General features: G+C 37.2%; 1 protein-coding gene across 1 annotated transcript; it reads left to right on the top strand.

The window, feature by feature from the left end:
• The first annotated feature begins 12,219 nt into the window (after positions 1-12,219).
• Positions 12,220-18,007, top strand: LOC125246024 (gastrula zinc finger protein XlCGF57.1-like). Its single transcript, XM_048156869.1, has 3 exons — positions 12,220-12,304; positions 12,848-12,999; positions 16,536-18,007. Exons 2-3 carry the CDS (start codon positions 12,915-12,917, stop codon positions 17,861-17,863), a joined length of 1,413 nt encoding a protein of 470 aa, XP_048012826.1. The 5' UTR covers positions 12,220-12,304; positions 12,848-12,914; the 3' UTR covers positions 17,864-18,007.
• Positions 18,008-18,248: the final 241 nt, after the last annotated feature.

The raw sequence follows: 18,248 nt of genomic DNA on the forward strand, positions 1-18,248 counted from the left end.
TAGTGCATCCTGACTGACTCCTTTTTAACATGTTATAAAAAATTATCTGTGACGTTTTTTGAGCTAAAACTTAACATACTCACTCTGGGGATATCAGAGACTTATTTTACATCTTGTAAAAGGGGGCATAATAGGTCCCCTAGAGACATCTGCTTGTCAAAATGTGGGAAAGCTGCCTTTGCATTCAAGAGTACACATTCGTTTTTTGATAGTTTCATATAATTAAGCACTTTGTGCTCTGAAAACTATAAAAGCAATAAAATTAATCAGTTTTTATGTCATGTGTCAGTGTTGATGTACTTATACATTGAATAAATTAGTCTATGAATTAGACTATCAGAGAATTAAAGTTAGCTTGTACAGAAACAATTTTCATCAGTTGCTTCAATCAACACATGCAGCCTTATTCACATAAGCTTTTGCTTTAGTGCGAAACCTGTGAGTTTATAGGCAAGGATCGTGTAGGCATATATATGATGAAAATAAGAGAAATGTGCTTGTGAACTGGGGAGTTGATACCACAAGCTGAGTGGGACAGATGTCCACTGTACTGACCTCTGTGCATGAAAGGGTTAGAGTCAGCACCACCATTTTTGATAGTTTGGGCCCCAGAATATTGTGTTGTATGAATATCTGAACATTCAATATATCAAAAGAAGGGTGGGGCGAGAGCTGTGAGAGAACGCAGGGCCCGGCGGTGCGACTGATAACGAGAGTCACCTGTGTGCCACACCGGCCTCGTATCTCTCACGCTTTACTTTCCTTTTGTGTTTATTAAAGTTGTTAAACGTTTGCCGGTTCCCGCCTCCTTCTTCCCAAAACAAAAAACCTTGCTACAAACATTTCATAAGTCTTTGTTTTGAGATCAGCTGAATTTATTTCATAAGAGGATTAATGAGTTGATCTCCTCCTCCTTCTCACAACCTGCTCCATCACATGAGTTTATCATGTTGTTTTTACTCAGTCAGCTGCACAATTCTGGAAATTGATCATCACAATTTTGAGTGTTCAAAACAGAGCTCACAATTCAGGACAACTAAACAAAATATGTGTCATGCCTTCGATCTGATCTGTCCTATGCTGTCGTCTCTTGTGCCCTTTCTGTCTGTGTGTCTTGTTGTTTTTATTCACATGGTTTTGTTTTGACAGTTCGCCATGTGCTCCGCTGTCATTGTGGCGTTTTCCCCACCCCCTTGTTATTCCATCAGCATTATCGCTCACCGGTCATCAATCAGACTTCCTTAATTATTCCCCTATTTAATCCCCTCGTGTTTGCTGTCTTGTGCCATATTGTTTGTGTTTGTTACCTTGCGCTCCAGCCAGCCATTCTCTTGTCTTGTCAAAGTTATATTGTGTTTTGTGTCCCATTTTGAGGCTCCAGTGCCTGTTTGAGTTTCTTTTAGTTTTTCTCTCTCTCCTTCTGCCACCCAGACTTTGTTCTCTCACTGTTCCTGCCTGGCTTGCTTCCCGTTCCCCGGATTTGGTTTGCCTCGCTCCAGTCCCTCGTTCCTCGCCCACCAGACGTGTCGCCCCGCCCACCGGGGCGCTGCGATCTTCATAGCAGTCCGCTTCTTCAGTCACTCTGAAGGCCACACGGGACTGAGCTGCCAGCGCTCCCTGCTGGATTTAATAAATACTTTTGTTGACTGTTTTGCCCAGTTGTGTGCAAAGAACAATTAATAAATTAAGTTTTGTTGTGCCTGCAACTGAATCTCGTCCTGATTCCTGACAATATGTGGGTCTAATTTACTAAAGGTTCTGGCAAAATGTTAGCTGCTGCAGTCTATTTAAAAAGATTTAATTAATTTAACTGAATTATTTAAAAAACAAATTGAATACATTTTTGAATACATGATTCACTGGCTCTTGTCACTTGTTTCAATAAGCCTTTTCAATGAATCTCTTGAATGAATGATTCTCAGTTATCACATCTATTAAAGGATTACTCCACTTTTAAATAAACTTTTCCTGATAATTTACTCACCCCCATGTCATCCAAGATGTTCATGTCTTTCTTTCATCAGTCGAAAAGAAATTAAGGTTTTTGATGAAAACAACGTTCTCGTTATAGTGGACTTCAGACGGTTGAAGGTCAAAATTACAGTTTCAGTGCAGCTTCAAAGAGCTTTAAATGATACTAGACGAGGAATAAGGGTCTTATCTAGAGAAACCATCGCTCATTTTCTAAAAAAATACAACTGTATATGCTTTATAAAACACAAATGATCGCCTTGAACGTACTTCCGGTTTCGCATTCTTCAAAATGCTTCCGCTGTATGTCCTACGCCTTCCCTATTCTACTTACGGAAAAAAACAAAACTGGTGCCGAGTTCGTTCCGTAAATAGAATAGGTTTCGTTTAGTTTTTTTTCTGTAAGTAGAATAGGGAAGGCATAGGACATTTAGGTCAAGCGTTTGGAAGAATGCGAAACCGGAAGTACGTTCAAGGCAATCATTCATGTTTATAAAGCATAAACAGTTGTATTTTTGTAGAAAATGACCGATGGTTTCTCTAGATAAGACTCGTATTCCTCGTCTGGTATCGTTTAAAGCCCTTTGAAGCTGCACTGAAACTGTAATTTTGACCTTCAACCGTTTGGGCTCCAGTGAAGTCCACTATATGGAGAATAATCCTGGAATGTTTTAATCAAAAACCTTCATTTCTTTTTGACTGAATAAAGAAGGACATGAACATCTTGGATGACATGGAAGTGAGTAAATTATCAATAAAAGTTTATTTGAAAGTGAACTAAACCTTTGAAAGTAATGGTCTCTGTTCAGATTTTTGGCTCAGATAATTAACCTGAAGTTGTCCATTGGCTGTAACCTGCAGATAAGATGTCCATTCACCAAAGTCGATTGCTCAACCAACTATAGAATACTGCACTGCATTTTTTGAATTATAGCCTTTTTATTGCACAATTTTTGTTCTGAATTCATATATTCCTTTCGTATCACTTTCTTTTGAGTTAATAATATTTAGACTTGACTTCACTGCGATTCATAAATCCTCTCTCCAGTGGCCTCATTGGATAGTAAAGTTTCCATCATATGCACACTTCAGAATCTTGCTGGAAAAAGTAGGTCATCTGGGTACTTTTCTGCCTAATCTTTTATGAATACTGTGAATTTGGACATACTGCTCTTGTCACATAGTTTTTCGCTTGCTCTAGAGTAGTATGTGATTTCAGGTTCAGCCACAGTCTCTGGATCTGTTCCAGAGCGCCATCTACAGGGTTCCAGGGGTACACCTGCATGTTCCAGACATAACTGGAGTACTTTCTAAATGGATAGGACATGGGACTAATCTTTGATCTATTGTTACATTAGATACTGGATTGTATTCTGAAGCAGAGGAAGACTTTCCCGTTGTCCCACAGTTCCCTTATGGAATCAGGCTTGTTTGAGTCCTTATCTGAAGCCTGGGTTGAGCCTTGAGATTAATGTACAGTGAGCTTTTGATGAGAATAAGGGGTTTGTGACTGAAAAATAATCTAATTTTATTTTATTCCTACAATTTCAGATTCTAGAGACAAAGACTAAATTACATGAAGACAACATGAACAACATGACAATGCCACTATTATAACATTATTATATCATGACTTCAACATAAGCATCAGTGATCTAACATATTACTTTACTGCTGGTTTGTTTGGGAAATATTGCAGAAAATTAGGAAAAGAAAATGTCTCTTTATTCTCTTTATGTAGGATGAAGAGATACAGAACAAGGATTAATAACAAGCTGCACTTAAAAGGTATTATTAACATTCTAGACTTTCTACTTTAACAAACACTATTATACTGACTTTAATACAGTAATCTACTGCAGATTTCAAACACATACTTTCTCATCAATACATGCATGGTTATGTTAATGATTCTTCATGATTTTCATCTTAAATCATACTCTAAAGGTTCTGAATGACTGGAATCACAGCTCCTGTTATTTTAAGGGAAACAGCATGTAACCACTGAAAGTGTTGTGATTATTCCCGTTATCCTGAATCCTGCTGCTTAGGCCAAAGTCTCACATAGACAACATCTCCAACCTCCAGGATCAACACAGCTCCTTTTGAGGAGTTTGATGCACCCTGAGCCTGATGAGCATGTGCCATAGTCCACATGCTGTCCATTCTTCATAAGGTAAGCCACTTGCTGAATTTGATTGACTACTATGAGCATAGACAGAGAATGTGAACACGTACACTCCTTTCAGTGGGGCTGTGAAAATACCTGAAGAAAATAAGAAGAGATAAAGAAAAGAATCAGCTGTTGTGCACAGGTGTAATGGTTTTGAAAGATGGCAGATCATTTAATTCTCTTATTCACATTAAACAACTGCAGAGAGGTCTGAATGGAGCAGAAGTGTTTTCATTACTATAAACTGAGTTTTATGACTCCATTTCATTGATAATTACCTGTTATTGGGTTGTAGGCGTTCCCTATGTTTGTGAAGACGTTCCTTGTAGATTAGTGTGATGTCAGTGGTAGAAGGACCGACATCTCCATGGCCAGATTGCATCAGTCCAGCTGAGAAAGCAATCTCTCTGTCTGTTATTGAAAAAGATCAGGAATATTGTGATATATTATGCTGGGAATGTTCATACACTGAATTTAACTTCATTCAAACACACTGTTTCACCTCTCTTTTCCTTCCTCAACTCTTCCACTTGACTCTGAGTAAGATTTGAAATTTATGTGAAGATTGTGATATAATAAATAAAGATTGTGTTAAATTACATTTATAATGTTGAATAGGGGTGTAATTTACATAAAACCAGCGGTTTGGTACAGAGCTCAGTTTTGAAGTCATACAGTTGCAAGAAAAAGTATGTGAACCACTTGCAGAATCTGTGAAAATGTGAAAAATTTTAACAAAATAACAAAATAAATATCTTACTCAGGAGAGCACTAAATAAAAAATAACATGCATTTTGTATTATCTCCTTTATTTTGTTAAAATTATTTACATTTTCACAGATTCTGCAAGTAGTTCACATATTTTTTCTTGCAACTGTAGTTCGGTACAGCAGAGGCATTAAAACTGAACGAACAATTGCCTCTTTTTTATTAAACGTTGGTTTACTGAAAAAATTGTGTCTCTGGCTAAATAAATTCAATTATAATAAACATTTTCTTAAGAACAAAATAATCTATTTCAGCTAATGCTGTAAACTATAAAGGAAACCCATACTTCCACATTATTATATTTCTATAATAAAGGTTAAAATTAACAACAGTAATTTTAACTCTAATAATCAACACTCAAATTAAAAAAGTACATATACGCAAACATTTAAATTGCACACAAGACCATTTTTACCTTTACAACTGCTAAATCTAATTATAAAATTGTTTTCATTTTTGAAATATAATAATTCACGCAATGGCGGTCAGAATTTTTTTTCATGACAAATTTATTTAAACATACAGTTTAAATGCTGTAACTGAGGAAGAGATGATCGCGTTCACTCGTGAAATCGAAAACAAACATTCTGTGTTTATGTAATCTGTATAAAAAGAGACACATGTCAGACGTCCGTGATTCAGCTCATTATCTGCTAATGCGGCCACGCCCACGGAGCGAGCGCTATTCAGACGCAAATTCTGAGTCAATACATGCATTCATCGTCTCAATCGTGTATTTATTGTCTTGTCTGGTGTCTATCTGGATGTTATAGCCATGGTTAGTGATCTCTGGAAACCTCTGTTAGTTCCTGCAATGTCACATCGTATGCCTTTTCTTCATTGAGTCATTTGTGGACTAAAGGTGCACAGAGCACCCTCCGGCTGCAAGTATGAATTGAAAACACAGTATCCAGCGCTCATAGTGATGACAATAAATATTGAATAAATATTACTCTTCTGTATAGAAAATTTACATAAACATATGAAAATCCATCAATATTTCTCCAAATGTGCATGCTTCAAAGCATATTAAGAAATTATGGTCAATATAAGATTTTAAGAGTCAAAATGTGAAGCTTGAGCTTGATCTTTTTAATGACGCACAGCATTATTCATGATGATTCACGCCTCCACGCATACTGTGTTTCTTGACAAAAAGTGTCTTACAAAATCTAAATCAATATATCGTTTTATATGAACGAGTAGGCAGGATAATTTTTTTTTTACCTCATTTTGAAGCAAAAACTCTAGTCTACAATCTCCAATACCCAGAAGTCTTATGAACACAGATTTAATATACTTATTTTGGCCTTATTTCAGTGACTTAAGTTTTTTGTTTTTTCAGTAACCACGCATAAACATTATTCCTTCAAAAACACAAACATGTACATACATGTTCCTCACATATTATTGTAGCCTAGTTTGTGCTGAATACAGTGTAATGACACTTTTGTCATTTATATGTTTATGAACAACTGAAAAAAGCACAAATATCAGGGCATGTCAAAACTTCTCCAAGCCCCAAATCAGCCTCAGACAGGTTAAAACTAACACTGTGTTCATCATGTACACATGCGTATCGAACTGAAAAACACATACTGAAAATTCACAGTGTGACTATGTGTACTGTTACACTTCTAATAGATAACACAATTTACACAGTAAACACTCAGTTTTACTCTATGCAATATATTGCATTGTTGATTTACTTTGAGAATCACTGATAAAAGAGTGAATGTTTTAAACAGGTACCATCATTTTTCTTGTTCAGCTCTTCCAGGAGCAACGTATGTTGTTCTGCAGCTTTCTCAGCATTCCATCAGTCGCGTCTCTAAAGCTCTGATGTTTGTTTTCTGCTCTGCAACGGTGGCAATCAGTTCTCTGTTGATTGTTTTCTGCTTTGTAACTGTTGCGGTCAGTTCTCTGTTGATCATTTTCTGCTCTGTAACGGTGGCGGTCAGTTCTCTGATGTTTTCTTTCTGCTCTGTAACCGTTGCAGTCAGTTCTCTGTTCTTTTCTTTCTGCTCTGTAACAGTGGCGGTCAGTTCTCTCAGTGCTGCGTGGATGTCAGAGAAGCACGGGTGAGAGTTTTGTTGGCTGTCAGTTGAAGCTTCGGCTCTCAAAGTGTCTGTTTGAGGTGGATTCTGTCTTCCGTCCTCAGAGCTGATCTGTTGACTGATCTCATTCTCATTGAGTCCTCCATCTACCACAAACACAAAGGTTTCCAGCAGCAGCAGGATACATACTAAAGCCTTCATTCTTCACAGTTGTTTGTTTTCAGCTCTTGCTCTGTCTTCCCCACAGCCTCTCATGCTCTTTTTATAGTGATTTAGCTGATTTACTGTCTTTTGTACCTGATTTTTTATTGTGTCAGATAAAAAGGTAGTTGATTGTTAATCATAATCAAAGGGTTGTTCCGGGTTCAGTAGATGTTTAGCTCAATTAACAATGTTTGGGAAAAAAGATTTATGCACTTAAGATAATGTTTACAGTGTCTTGTTTTACTGTATCATAATAAGAGCTGTGTTTTTACTTATGTTAATTATTACTTGTTCAAGGTTCTGTCTGTCACGTATGGCTGCAGTAAAGTAAGCGTTGAAGGAGATCAAAAAACAGTATCTGTCAATAAGCAATATACATGTGCTGTTGAGTGAGAAAACAAGCTGCTACATTGGCAGATATACATAAATCTACGCGTATGAATGAATTTAGACAGGAAGGGATAGGACAACACCCCCCCCCCCCCCCCCCCCCCCCCTTCAAAAAAACAAACAAAAAAAATCTGTGTATCATCAGCATACAAATGATAATGGAGATAGCCAAGCGATTTCAAGACTTAGCCAAGTGGTGACAGATAAATGTTAAAAAATGAAGGGCCCAAGACTGAACCCTGAGGAACTCCAGAGAAAACAGAGCTAATCTCAGACCTATGGCCACCCAGAGAAATGAACTGGGAATGGTCAGTAAAAAAGGCACAGAAAATAATATAACTTAACTATAACAAACAAACACGCCAGCATTCCCTATTGACCCAGAAGTGTGCTAACAATATAACAATACCTGGGAAAAACAGTTCATCTCAAAAAATAAAGCATATTCATTAACCCAAATAGGAAATAAAGCTGTTATCTGAATTAACCACGTTGTCTCAGTTATCTTCAGCTTGTTTTCATGTCTTCCTTTGTTCAGTTTCCCGCCACTCCTTTGTGTACATGGTCACGTCATTATGAGTTCATTCAGTGTATCGTTTATCACCTTGTTATCTGCACTACTGAAGTTCTCTGATGTTCTTTGTCCGGTCACGTTTCATTTATGTGTGTGTATCCCTGCCTGTTTGGATCTTATTATGAAAACCTTGAATTTGAACTTTACTCATCCTCGTCTTCATTTGGATCTGGGTATTATGCTGAAATAACTAATATTAGATGAATTTTATTCAAGGAGTAAAAACATCAGCTATATTTTCTGTCAAAGGGTTCATAAATAGAAGTGTGGCTGGTAAAGACATCCTTAGCTCGCTCGTTTGTTATGAACGGAGATTAACATCCTGATGTTAATGATTAACATTGATGTCAACAGCATTTTAATATATATTTGCACCCTTTTCTGATTTCTGGATGAAATGATTTTCAACTTTATTGTCAATACTACTATATGTTCAGGACATACAGAGGATTGAAATCCAGTTTTCCTCAGACCCACGGTGTAAAACACCAACACTGAAAGATCTGTTGTCAGAAAAGAAGGAATGGTGTTGGGATACACCTTCCAGAAACTAAAGGAAGAGCTCAGCTCAACGGCAATATACACTTAACAACTTTTGTGTTTCTACAACTGTTAATCTGCATTTATGTTTATGTAATTTCCACGCTTGGATGGCATGGTATACACCTTTGCATATGACTTGTTTGTGGGTGTCATGAATGATGATCAAAGGAATCAAGAATCTCCACTTGAATTTCTTTGAGGAGGATCAACCACTTTTATTACCTTCCTTGACCACTTCCTTCAATTGTCTAATCAGCGGCATCTTCTTCAGGGCATAATGTGTGATCATCAGAGCATCATCTTGACCATGATACTGTACCGTCAAATGTGCCGTATAGCTGACACTGCTGGATTCGGCGGTCGAACGGTCCATTGTCCATTTTGAATAGGTTCAATGGTAATATCTTACTGTACAATATTTCCCAATGTCTTGTACCTTTGACGGCGTTAACATGGTGTCATGTGGATGGGAACATGCATGGAAATGATATGCAGATGAGGTGATGCGTAGTAAAACTAGGCGTCATAAGCTTCATATATGGTGATTTCAGGGTGGAGACGCACGAACACAATCTTCTGCGGACTGGGATTTTATTTTTTAAGTCAAGTCAAGTCAAGTCAAATTTATTTATATAGCGCTTTTACAATTGGTAATTGTTTCAAAGCAGCTTTACATATAAGAAGCACAGAAAAAAGAGAAGTGGTTATAAATAAGCTGTACAAGCAAGCGTGGTAATATGTAACATATACAAGATGGTGCTACATTAAGCCAATGTCGGCTGACTCCCAGGGGTGGAAAAAACCCCCTAGGAGAAAAACCCAGCGTGCTAACACTGGGAAAAAAGTCCTAGGAGGGAAAAAAACCCTTGGAAGATATATATAATATATGTAAATGGATATGGAGATCAAAATCTGAATTATACATTTTTATTATAGAGATTAAAAATAGATTATATATAAATATATGTAAGCGGATACGGAGATTAAAAATCTGAATTATAGATGCAGCCAGAACTGGATCTGTAGGCCCATTGTCTCCTGGGCTACGTTGTAGTCAGGTCCAGACACAGGTTCTCCATCTGATCTGGATACGGCCTGGATCCAGCACCCGGCAAACCTCAGGATAAGCAGAGAGACTGATATTAGCGTAGATGCCATTCTTATTCTGATGTACAGGTATATCTAGTGTTATAGGAAATGTTCTCGGTTCCGGCCGACCTAATTATTGCAGCGTAACAATCCTTTAACGGATTTGAAAAATGTTAATGTATTGATAATGTGTTATGTGTATGCAAGAGGGTTTTATAAATCTGAAAACCTTTAGGATGAAATCTATGGAAAGTGTTATAAATGGTCTGCAGTGAACCACAGAGGCCTGTGTATAGAGCAATCTTCCTGTGCCGTCCCATGTCAATACAACTAATACTTCATAATAATCCAAGTCAGTTTCGTGAAGCAACAACTCTGGATGATAAAAACATCTCTGCTACTCGCACGGTTTCCCGGGTCTCCCTGCATTAGGAATCAACTGAGGTTGTAGTTTTTCATTTAGCTCATCTCCAACAAAATTACTTTGCAGCCTTTAAATTCCAATTCCTCTATTTTTCTAATCTCTTTTAGTTTCAAAACTTGAATGTTCATCACTGAACAGCACACAAATAAATGAAAGCTTGAATATTTTAATTGATCCCATTGTTCAATCATCCTCAAGCTTCAATTTTTGACCTCTGATTGACTCTAAGAAACTACTGTCATCATGAGATTGTTAGTTTGTGTCAGGAGTTTAAAATGAAACATGAGCCTCAGCCGCATCCATTGAAAAAAATCCTGTGTGAAGGTCTTGACAGAACAATGTCCCTCAGGGCGTTCAGTTCAAACGTGTGCACATTTAGAGAAATATTAGAGGTCATCAGTTTCCAGTCTGCACTGCTGATGTCCAGTTTCTCATACACTTTACCAAACTATGCTCTGAATATTTGAAAGGTATAATGTAGAGCAATTGAATAATCTGATCAATTCAATAATGGCCTGTTTATAATTTTGACCGATGAAGGAATGGCTTCATGTTCAGAAGATGTCTCAGTTCTGGGCAGTTGTATTTTCTGTGTGGAGCTCTTTCTGCAAGTACAAAGGATAAGCATAGATCTCTCCTCTAGACATATTGAGTGCCCTCAAAAGAACACATGCCTACAGACAGCGACTTCAGTTCCCTCCTCACTGCTGGTCCTGATGGAAACTCTGTCGCAGCTCTGCAGATCCACAAACACCTTTGCCTCCCACATGAGATACAATATAATGAGAGGAAAAACAGGCATTTGGGATCTATGGTTTAGGCTACATCCACACAAAACCACTATATCTGCTTTATTTTATTACAAGATTCTCTGCTTAATAAATACATGAACACAAAACATTGGGTCTCATTCACTAAGCATGCATTCGAACAAATTAGTGCGTGAAATATTCATTAAGAATGAATCACGATTCACCAAAAATTTCATACCAAAATTTACGACAAAATATAGGAACATCTGAAACCACACGAATGCAAAAAAACTAATCGTATACTATAAAAAACTATAATCGTATATAAATATAAACTCTGTATAAGCCTTATAATCGTCTTAATATGTTATATTTCATCTTAACACAACATTAAAGTATATGCAATCCATATATAAATTTACCTAAGACACAGAACAGTGTGTGGATGCAAATCTGATGCAACAAGTCATTTGTATTATATTCTGTAGGCCTCAAAAGGATCAAAGAAATCTTCATGGATTGCCATCTCTAGTTCAGAGGAGGTCATTGAGGATTCGTCCAGCCTTTCAGACTCCTCCCTTGAAGAGGACAAGATGAAAAAGAGGAAACGTAAGCACAGAAACACAAGCACAGAAACACAAGCACTACCTGCAGCAGAACACATCCGTGTAAGTTAAGTGATCAATGTCAAGAAAGTAAAATATATATTGGATCTATAACCTATTATAGCTTAAGCAGATGAAATGATGTTCATTGTGTTATAAATCATCACACTCTCAATAGTTATAATCACAAATAGTAAGTATTATGATGCATCTGTTTTTATGATTATTAATCAGATGATACAACACATTATAAGGTTGTTTATGAGGCATTAGGCATGCAGTTGAACAAGAGCAAGAACAACAACTAGGTGGCGTAGTTGGCTGCATTTAAGATCTTATTAGAGATTTTTTTGCTAATGTGAACTTTTTTGCTGCTTAATCATTTTTCTCTCCACCTTTCCATCGCACCACATATGCTGTCATAGAAACTGAGATGGATATATTCATCATGACAAGGATTCAGTTTTAGTTAAATTAAATAGTAGATCTCTCATCAACTCTATTATAATTGTGATAATTTCACACTTGCTTACATTTAGATTTAAGCCATTCGCTTTTGGAGAAAATCTCAGTGGTATTGAAAGCTTTGGGAATCTGTGACTTATCCTTTGAATCAATCCTTTATCTGATCATTTAAATGTGTTTTCTGTATGTGAACTTCTATTTTGTGTGAACAGGACTTTTATTTTGGTGTGTTGACATGATGTCATAAGGCTGCGCCACACTCCTGCATCTGTGATTCTGCTGAAGAAAGGTTTGTGTTTTTAGAGAACTGTGAAATAAGTTATTTTTTAAATGAACACTGTAGTGTATCTAACAACAGCAATGAACATAGTTTTTGATGAGTAGTGCATAAATAAAGTAATTAAACCTTTTTTTGTGTGTAACAGTAAAGGTGCTTTTCATTGATTTTGCTCCATATATTGTGAATCAGTTCATCATGAACACACTGTTACACACAGTTCATCATGAACACACTTGTTAGGCATTTATTTTCATTAAAAATGAAGAAAATGTTCTAAAAGTAGGCGTATCTAACGAGTGTTTAATAATGATAAACACAAACACACTATTCATAATTTTAATAAATATTAATCATTTACACTCTACACCGGCAGATTAACAGGATGCAATAATAACAAAGTATAAATAGCATCTAATTACTATGTACACTTATTGCAAAGAACTACTACTTTAACATGGTAAATGGAATATATCACTATTTATGTAAACATAAATCTACTGCTATGCACTGAGAGATTTAGTTTGGATAATTTTCTCATCTTAATCATGACAGAGTGTCCAAACACACAGAGAAACTCCTGGAGAAGCGACTGAGATCCACGTGACACACTATTATAAAGATGGAGTTTATTAAAGAGGAGAGTGAAGACGTGAAGATTGAAGAAACATTCAGAGTCAAACATGAAGATACTGAGGAACAAACAGGTTGGTTTCATTCTCAGTCATTCTGCCTCATGATCTCTGTATTATTTGTATTGTAACAAAATGAATGACGTCACATTAAATTAGTAAAAACAAACAAAATGCCCCCCCAAAATTTCAATGGTTCACCACTGGGGGGAGATGATCTCTGTGAGCCCATGAATCAAGTCTATAGGTTTTACCTGATCTCTGATCAGTTTTATACATTTGTAGATGTTTTAATTAGACATCAGTAGAAATTAGTGCACTAAATCAGTCACTAAAATTACAAATAATAATAGTAGTTAATAGTCTCTTATTGGCCTGTTTAGCTGAGCCATCCAAAGAATACACAAAACAAGCCCTCAAAATTGATAAAAGAAGGCATTTTATACAGACACTTAATATTTAATCTTATTATATGATTTGTAGATTTTACTGTCAATGAAACATTTGGAGTGGGTTTGTAAAAGGTGTTTATTTGTTGAGTTTTTATAGCATAACACTGTTCTGACCAGGATTCAAACCCAGCCGAGAACACTGTCGACTCCCCCACACACTTCCTTGTTTGGCATAAACAACATTTACGTTATAAATGTATGTATAGTATTTTTCTATACTATAATATTTATATGAGTTTGATTCGGTACATTATTTTGGTCAAAATGACATTCAGCCTCGTTTGCTGAAATCACGTGACTGGCAGTTTGATACACGCTCCGAACCACTGATTCGAAACAAAAGATTCATAAAGCGTCGAAGCTTCATGAAGCAGTTTAGAAATCGCCCATCACTAGATATTGTTGAATAAAGTCATTTTGTGTTTTTTGGCAAACAAAATATTTTCGTTGCTTAATAATATTAAGGTAGAACCACTGTAGTCACATGACCTGATTTAAATCTTTAGTAGCTTTCTGGACTTCAGAAAGTGTAAATTAACTTGCTGTCAATGCAGCCCTCATTGAGCCATCAGATTTTTATCAAAAATATCTTAATTTGTGTTCTGCAGGTCTTACAGGTGTGGAATGACATGAGGGTTAGTAATTAATGACAAAATTTTCATTTGTGGGTGAACTACACCTTTAATGGAAGACGTATTTCATTTAAATGTGTACTCACATTACGTATTTTATTACTCAGATTATAATTACACAAGGGAGTTTGAGTTTTATGTGTATTTCGTTTGTATCCTGAGTATGATCCAATTTTTTAAGGGAATACATCACTTCAGGGCATGTGCGAAACAACAACACATCATCAGTGTATAAGCATATCTTGTGTTCTGCACCCTTGACTACCATTTTACTTGTATATCATCTCTGAATAGCTGTGCCAATGGCTCGATAAATAAAGCAAATAGGACTTAGTGGGCACCCTTGTCAGCTTCCCCTTTCTAAAGTAAAATTATCTGTAATGTCACCATTAATTTGAATTTTTCTGTAGGGGTTGAATATAAAGATTTAAAATTCATTGCAAAAACATTGCAAAACTAAATATAAGAAACCCAAGCTCACTGAATCAAACGCCTTTTCTACGTCTAGACTAATTATGAGGTTTAGTTTTATTCTGAAATATATTGTCAATTATATTTAGGGTTCACCATATATTATTGTATGTTTGTCATTGTTTTACAAAACCTGTTTGTTTTGTATCTATTAAATCTGGAAGAATGTGTTCTATTTGTTTAGCCATTATGGATGCATAAAGTCTGTAATCAATATTTAGAACTGTAGTAGGTCTATACAAGCTACATTCCATCCTATCTTTTATTGCCGCCCCCTTCTAGGATCTAGGGGGGGGTCACCTTCCTGTAAGGAGTAGTAAAAACATCCATGAACCATAGGCATCACTTGTTCCCTAAATGGAAAACCATCGCACTGCCTCAGCAAACACAAGGTCCAAAATGCGAGGTGCAGATGCTTGATTCTGATCCCTTATGCCGAGTTCAGACTGTACGATTTTAGCCCCGATTTTGGCTCGCCGTCAGGTTTTGAGAAATCGCAGACAAATGCCCGAAATCACAGGCAAATCGGTGCTCGTTCATGCGAGTGACAAACACGCAGTGTGAATGAGCAGAGACGCGATCTGAGAGAATCACAGACGAGTCGCCGACGCCCGTGAGATATTTGGCATGCTAAATATCTGGACCTGTCGGCCATTCAAAATCCTTCTGTGTGAAAAGTGTTCTGACTGAAAACTGCATCGGCGATGACCGACAGCCAATGAGAGAGCAAGATACAGAGCAGCGGGGAGTTCGGGGAGGAGTTATAGACCACAATATCAGCAAGCATGGCTTCGTTTCAGATAAACATTACAATTCTATCAAACAGAAACAAAGCACAAACATTTGCTTGACCATCGGCAACAGCAGCACATTGAAAAGTTATGTATTTACCTCCAACTGTCGTTGCAGAACACACAATATTTGTTCTCCGCGTCTCCCCAAACATATCCTCCTCCATATTCTTTTTTGTTTTTGTTGTTTTCGCTGCAAATCAGTGCACAGGCAATTCGTATTTGAAGCTTCTTGCAGGCTACTATTTTTAATAATAATCCCACCGTGTGTCTCAATCAGCTCCCTAGTTCAGTAGTCAGGGCACTGATCAGGGTATCAGCCACATTCACTTTCATTATATACTGATTCATGACCTAGGGAGCTGATTGAGACACAGGGCCAGTCTCACGTGAGAACTCCGGTCTTGAACGCATGATATCGCGTTGTTTCCTTGTCATGTCTCGCGTGTGTTTGGTTGTGAAACGTAGTTTGCGTGCCAGACAGAGTTGTCGGTGATTCTTCCTATTGTAAAGTCATGCAGTGTGAAACCTTCTGTCGCCAATCCATCGTGCAGTTTGAACACAGCAGCGACTGAATGCTGGCCAAGATAGTCATGCAGTGTGAAAAGAACAGTGACCCAACTACTTTGAAAATCGTGCAGTCTGAACTCGGCATTAAGATGACTCGTATACATATTGCATGTGCATGTGCATGTGCATATACAGTTCTCTAAAGAGCTGTCAGCACTCACTCTGCACTCGAGCCAATATCATCATATGCACTTAGACAAGTGGATCCTGAAGACAAAGAAGCAAATGTCAAGTTTATTGTCGTGTTTTCACACATGCTTCAGAAACCGGTCATGCCTGAGACATTCCCCAAAGTGTCCTCTAGGAGAAGAGAGAATTAATACATAGAATAAACCCTATAAAAGGAAATCAGAGGGGAAAATTGGATACACGTTTATACATTTCTCTTGCGGTTATATATAGAATATATAGGATTAAGAGGGTTTATTTGTCCTTCTCAGAAAGAATGAAGTCAGAGTCATGAATTCTTGACAGTCATAAAAAAGTTCTTGTGTTCTGTAACGGGACACCTAGTTCTGTCTGTGTGTTAGTTTCATTTGGGATGCTAGTTGCAGTTTTAGGGGGATGGGTTTACAGAACTTTGAGAGAGTGAGTTTCTGGATTATTCATTAAATATAATGAATAATTGTGTCTGATTGATCCAGACGCTACACATCAAACCAGTGTTAATTTGTTTTTGTTTCTTTTCACGCTAGATCTGATGACATTGAAACAGAAGAGTCAAGTAATTGAAATGGAAGAGAAAAATCAGTACTTAGGTAGTTACTCACAGACTCATAAAACAGAAACTAGAAACCTCCAGATGAGAGTTCACACTGGAGAGAAGCCTCACACCTGCCAACAGTGTGGAAAGAGATGTACACAGAAAAGAAACCTTAAAACCCACTTGAGACTTAACACTGGAGACAAGCTTTTCATCTGCAAACTGTGTGGAAAGAGCTTCTCACTAAATGGAAGTCTTAAAGTTCACATGAGAGTTCACACCGGTGAGAGGCCATTCATATGCTCTCAGTGTGGAAATAGTTTTAAACAGAAAAGAGACCTTAAAGTTCACATGACAATTCACACTGGAGAGAAGCCTTACACCTGCAAACATTGTGGGAAGAGCTTCTCAGTAAAAGAAAACCTTAAAATCCACATGAGAGTTCACACTGGAGAAAAGCCCTTCACTTGCAAACTGTGTGGGAAGAGTTTCTCACAAAACGGATATCTTAAGATTCACATGAGAATTCACACTGGAGAGAGACCGTTCATATGCACTCAGTGTGGAAAGAGTTTTAAACAGAAAAAAAACCTCAAAGTCCACATGAGAATTCACACAGGAGAGAAGCAGTTTGTTTGTGATCAGTGTGGAAAGAGCTTCAGAAATAAAGCACACCTTAATTATCACATGAGGATTCACTCGCGAGAGACAAGTTTTAAATGTCATCACTGCGAAATAAGTTTCACAGACAGGATTCATTTTAAGGATCACGTGAAAACTCACATTGTGGTGAAGCCTTATGTGTGCCATCTCTGTGAAAAGAGTTTCACAAAAAGAGTATACTTTGAGAATCACATGAGAATTCACACTGGAGAGAAGCCTTATACCTGCCCTCAGTGTGGAAAGAGCTTCACAAAAAGAGTAAACTTTGAGGTTCACATGAGAGTTCACACTGGAGAGAAGCCTTATACCTGCCCTCAGTGTGGAAAGAGCTTCACAGTTAAAGGAAACCTTAAGATTCACATTAGAGTTCACACTGGAGAGAAGCTTTACAAGTGTCTTCAATGTGAGAAGAGTTTCACAAGCAGAGCAAACCTTGAGGAACACATGAGAGTTCACACTGGAGAGAAGCCTTACAAGTGTCCTCAGTGTGGAAAGAGTTTCACGCTTAAAGGAAACCTTAAGATTCACGTGAGAGTTCACACTGGAGAGAAGCCTTACAAGTGTCTAGAGTGTGAGAAGAGTTTCAAATATCACACAGAACTGAAACGGCATTTGCAAACTCATTCTGAAAAGAAAATGCCATTTTCCTCAGTGTGACAGCGTTCGCTCTGGAGCGTTCGCTCTGGACAAAGCCAGTTTAATTGTGATCAGTGTAATAAAAACACATTTCATATATATATAAAAAAGTCATGTAAATGTGATGTGTTTGTGTTCTTTATTAAAAAGTTTGGCAATAAAAAATGTGTATCTGTTTGAAATCAAGGCTACTTTCACACCACAGCTGAATGTGGACTTTATCTGATTGTCCACCTTCATGACTACTTCTTTTATGTGTATTATTTTTAATTATATCATTCACCTTGTTATATTTTATCTTTTGTGTATATTTACTCCAGTGGCCACACCTGTCCATCTTCTTGGTTATAGTTTCAAATATTAAAGGGAACCCTGGGTATTAAGTCTGGGATGGCTTAATATAACA

The sequence above is a fragment of the Megalobrama amblycephala genome, linkage group LG14 (assembly GCF_018812025.1).
Source record: "Megalobrama amblycephala isolate DHTTF-2021 linkage group LG14, ASM1881202v1, whole genome shotgun sequence".
Classification (NCBI taxonomy): Eukaryota; Metazoa; Chordata; class Actinopteri; order Cypriniformes; family Xenocyprididae; genus Megalobrama; species Megalobrama amblycephala.

Excerpts from the sequence above, each read along its gene's own strand:
- LOC125246024 (XM_048156869.1), top strand. The coding sequence starts at position 12,915 with ATGGAGTTTATTAAAGAGGAGAGTGAAGACGTGAAGATTGAAGAAACA. Across the intron at positions 13,000-16,535 it reads AGATACTGAGGAACAAACAG|ATCTGATGACATTGAAACAG; the intron begins GTTGGTTTCATT and ends TTTTCACGCTAG.